Source organism: Eimeria mitis, genomic scaffold (genome assembly GCF_000499745.2).
Source record: "Eimeria mitis Houghton genomic scaffold, Emh_scaff506, whole genome shotgun sequence".
Classification (NCBI taxonomy): domain Eukaryota; phylum Apicomplexa; class Conoidasida; order Eucoccidiorida; family Eimeriidae; genus Eimeria; species Eimeria mitis.
Window position 1 is genome coordinate 14,294 of NW_013573353.1, and position 4,579 is coordinate 18,872.

Below are 4,579 nucleotides of genomic sequence, written 5' to 3' on the forward strand. Positions count from 1 at the left end.
CCAGGTGTATGGAGGGTATGTTACTAGCACACTCCTTTTGTACACCTGCGAGGCTGTTCATAGCCTAAGTGAACAATTTAAACGGCGGCCCCGCATTTTCTCTTTTTTTTATTCCCAGCGCAAACTGGTAAACACGAAGGCCGTACCCTGCAACGACAGAACAAAAAAAATACAAAAAGCTGTTCCAATGCAACGGCAACACCACAGAGCACTTATGTGTTGACTTCCGCCTATATACACGCATTAAATAGGAGTTTCCTTTGGGTTATATATATAACCCAATATATATATATATATATATATATATATATATATATATATATATATATATANTATATATATATATATAATAAACGCATTAAGTAGTAGTTTCCTCTGGGTAGAGCGGCTCGAGGAGGGCGTAAGCAGGATATCTTGATAGATCAGCTGCGGCTGCATCTCATACTTAAGTTGAAACGCCTGCAGCCGAATATGCTGCAACAGAAGCTGTCTCAGCAGTATAGGGTTGATCTGCATTTGAAGGGATCGCAGTATTGTTTAAGTAACAACGAACCGCGCGAGCAACTGAGGGTTTAACTGGCCCTATATAGTGGGTGAGCACTGTTTGTTGTGAAGAGGAGTATGCAGTGTAGCTACAGAACAGTTAAGAATGATATTTCTGGGGTTTCCTTCTATCGTTCAAGTGGTTACACGGCTCCTGAGTACGGGAGCTGAAGGGCTGGAGGCGGGGTTGTTAGCTTGGGGGGTCATAGGAAGGTGGGACGAAGGCGAAAAGGTGATTCTAAACTATAATTAAAATGAAGTATTACGAAGCAATAGAGGGGTTTATGACCCCTTATCTCGGGTGTACACGCAGGTACGGTGATTGCGTCGCCGTGAGCCTGAATGAAGGCTGAAGCGGCGTTGGCTGTAAATCTTTCTGTAGAAAGGAAATGTTATATTCTATTAAATTTAGATAAACTGATGCTTTTGAAAGGGAATTTTAATTTGGTTTCATAAGAGGTGCTGCAACAAAGCCCATACAACAACTTGGCGGCTCCTTTGTCGTTCCAGCTGCATGTTGTTGTAGTTGTTGTTCAAGTTGAATTTTGGGTTTCGCCGCAATTGCGCGCGGATGCTACATTTATATTTCCCTAAAACTTTTTCTTTAACTTTATATTCACCTCTCCTTCCCTTTTTCACTAAACTTTGGCTGCTTTTTTCCCTGAATACGTCAGCCGGCATGCAATACAGTTCAACCGGTAGAGCTCCTGTAGAGGACGCTGGCGTTGTTCTTTGTCTTTGACTCCTTCTTCTTTCCTCATCACAGTTATCGAGTTCTATTACAAGCTGCATGTATGAGCCCTTTGTCAGTGGCCTCAGCAGCAACGCAGCTGTCGCTCCCCATTTGTATTTACACAACAGCTGAAACAACCCGCCTACTACCAGACCGCAGTGCAGAGGAATCAGTATCGAGGTGTAGTGACACCGCAGCTTCCAGCCTCTTTGCTTCTTCCTTCTCCCTTTGTTGCCCCGCTCAAGGGCCTGGCCCGCGGCTGCCATCTCCAGTAGTGCTGCTGCAGCTGCTGCCGCTGCCGCTTCTGCTGCTGCGGCTCTTGCGTTCATTCTTGTTGAATGCGTATGTGTGCTGAGCAGCTGCCGCGGCTGTTGCATGCAGCCGCTGACCTGCGCTCCTTGCTGCCTTCCCCTAGTGAAGGCTGTTGTTGTAGGGGCCCGTTGCAATCGCCTACCTTGCAGCACTGTAAACCCTAAACCCTCAAACTGAACGAACGTCATGCAGCGGAGTGTTGGTGGCTCAACACCGAGCAAGGCACCAGGAGAACGCAGCACGCCTTCTGCGCTGGGGCAGGGGCTTCAGGCCCAGGTTCCTGCTGCGGGTGCGTTATCCGTTTCGAATCGTGTGGCAGCAGCAGCAACAGCAGCAGCAGCAGCAGCTGCAGCAACAGCAGCAGCTCGTGCAGAAGCAACTGCTGCTACAGCTCGACGGTACCTACAACCGTGGGTACTCGTCGACAGATATAGTAAATGGCGGCACCTAGATCAAGATGAGCTGAAGGCATGGCAAGCGAAGGGGGAGAGTATCTTCAAGGAGCACCTGTTGCCTTACGTTCCTTCAGATATATCTCCTGCTGTTGCTGCTGTTGAGGCAGATCTAGCAGCAGCAGGAGCAGCAGCAGCAGCTGCTGCTGCAGGCCTTGCTGCATCAGCACCAGGATCCTCAGCAGCAGCAGCTGCTGCAGCAGGCAGCGGAAACACGCCTGCTTCTGGTCGGGCTGCACATAGCACAAGTGCTGCTGCGGCTGCTGCAGCAGCAGCATCAGGAACGAATCGTTTTACTTCTTTGTTTGGGGTTCCTGCTGCTTCGCATCTATCTGCTGCAGCTCTAAGCCATCACCCATGGACGGCGGCGCAAGTAAGAGATGTATTACGAGTTGAAATATGGGCGGGAGTGCCAGATGCATTCAAATGTTGTGTATTTATTCATTCAAACGATGCACTACACAACCAGCAGCTGCATCCTACGCTGTATAGACAGGTGCAGCTTGATTCCTTTGGGCCTCCACCTTTCCCTGGTTCTGAGCCGGGGAGATGCCCCACGTTTAGTGGGGGTTTATTAGGCTTAGAAGAAGACGTCTGCGGTGTACAGACAACTCTGAATCAACTTGAACTCGATGGAGATGCTCCGCTTGCTACATGGAGATCTGCGCCTGATGACCTTACAGGAAGAAATGCAGGCAACTCATCCAGGCCCGCACGCGTTCGACTCCCGCACCCGTATTTTCCTGGTATTTCATCACCTGGTAGCAGAACCCATGGCAGAACCCATGGCATGAACCCCCTGGGGCAGCGGCTTCGACATGAATTCAACTTCTGGCCGGATACAAGCCGCAGAGCAGCGGAGGCGGAGGAAGTAAGACAGCTGCAAGAACAGCAACAAATACAGCAGCGAAAACTACAAAAACAACAAATGCAGCGGGACAGAGTTGAACGTAACAAACAGGAACAAAAAAGAAAACTGTATGGACGTAGACAAGCTCAGAAACAACGACAGCAACAACAGGATGCAGACGATGATGAGGAGGAGGAGGAAGAGGAAGAAGAAGTAGATGAGGATGAAGAGGCAGCGGCTTGTGCTGCTGAAAGGCAACAGTCTATAGAAGAGCTTCTGACATATATCGGACCCAACAACAGAAGCACAGACCCAGCGCCAGCTACAGCTGCAAGGAAAGCAAAAGCAGGAAGGGGTGTCAAGGCCTCTCTCTGGGCCGCCCGCAGGTGGTCACGCAGGGCCGGGGACAACCAGGCGAGCAGGGGGGCCCCCAGGGGGGCCCCCCCCGCCTCGCAGCTGCCTCGTAACGGGGCATCTGAAGGGCCGCAGGGAAGCGGCAACAAACAGGGGGGACCACCACCACCAGGGGGGGGTGGAGGCGGAGGGGATGGTGCTGCTGGTAAGAGTGCCTCGCAGCCGACGGCAGGTGCAGCAGGAGGTGCAGGTGGTGGTGCTGTTGGGGGAGCTGGAGCAGCATCTCCTGCTGTAGTTGCTGCTGCTGCTGCTGCAGTTGGAGGTACAGCAGGGAGGGTACCAGGCCGNCAGCATCTCCTGCTGTAGTTGCTGCTGCTGCTGCTGCAGTTGGAGGTACAGCAGGGAGGGTACCAGGCCGATCTACTGTGCCTGAGACAGATGTGGCTCATGATTTGTTTGGTCGGCGCGAGCTGCATGAATTGGTAGAGTTTTCTTCTTACATGCGTCATAGACACCTGAAAGCAAAGAGGCAGGCAGTTCAGATGAAAGAAGCAACAGAAAGATCCCGGGATCGTGTTGCATTTGAAGCTGCTGCTGCAGCTGTTATGGCTGTTGCTAGAGAGTTCGATAACGAACAAGATAAATGGCTACTCAGACGATACTATACTGCAACTTCTTTTGATCTAGCAGCTAAAGGGTTATGGGGCCACGGAAAAAGTAAACGAAGAGGGGCATCCGAGTCGCAGCTACTCTTAGGTTATGATCCATCATACAACAACAGAAACTCTGCTGCTGCTGCTGCTGCTGCTGCTGCTGCAGGACATTCATCCAACACTCCAGCAGCAAATAGACAGCCTAGATCCTTCGTCAGCTTCCTTAGAAGAAGAGCTGCAAAGGAAACGCCGCAGAAACTCCCACACTCCCCCTTGCAGTTCAGCAAACCCAGACGACTCGATGACCCGGAGAAGCAGCAGGGGCCCTTGATGCATGCAGGGGGCCCCCTTGGTACACGCTCAGGCGGGGGCGCACAGGGGGGCACCTCATCTGCTTCAGGGGGCCCCCTCTTATCGACGCCTGCTGCTGCAGCTACCCCTGGTAGGATGCAGAGTGTTGGTGGAGGGGCCCCCAGCCCGTACCGCGTGAGCGCAGGACTGCTAGCTCCTCCTGGTTCTCCCAATGCTGGGGGTTTATGGAGTAAAATATCGAACGTTAAAAATAAAATAAAAACAAAGGGATCTGGTTCTGCACGAGGAAGCGGCAGTGGTAGCAGCAGCAGCAAAGCACAGCCATCTGCTGTTGATTGGATTAAGCAAACAGCAAGAAGTGATAGCGATA

General features: G+C 51.5%; 1 protein-coding gene across 1 annotated transcript; it reads left to right on the top strand.

Moving 5' to 3' along the window:
- Positions 1–1,774: 1,774 nt before the first annotated feature.
- EMH_0014520 (TLD domain-containing protein, putative) lies at positions 1,775–3,610 on the top strand (the record flags this gene model as incomplete). The annotated part of the gene is given in 2 exon segments (XM_013500138.1): positions 1,775–3,589; positions 3,593–3,610. Coding segments are annotated over 2 exon segments (1,833 nt in total).
- Between the last annotated feature and the right edge of the window lie 969 nt (positions 3,611–4,579).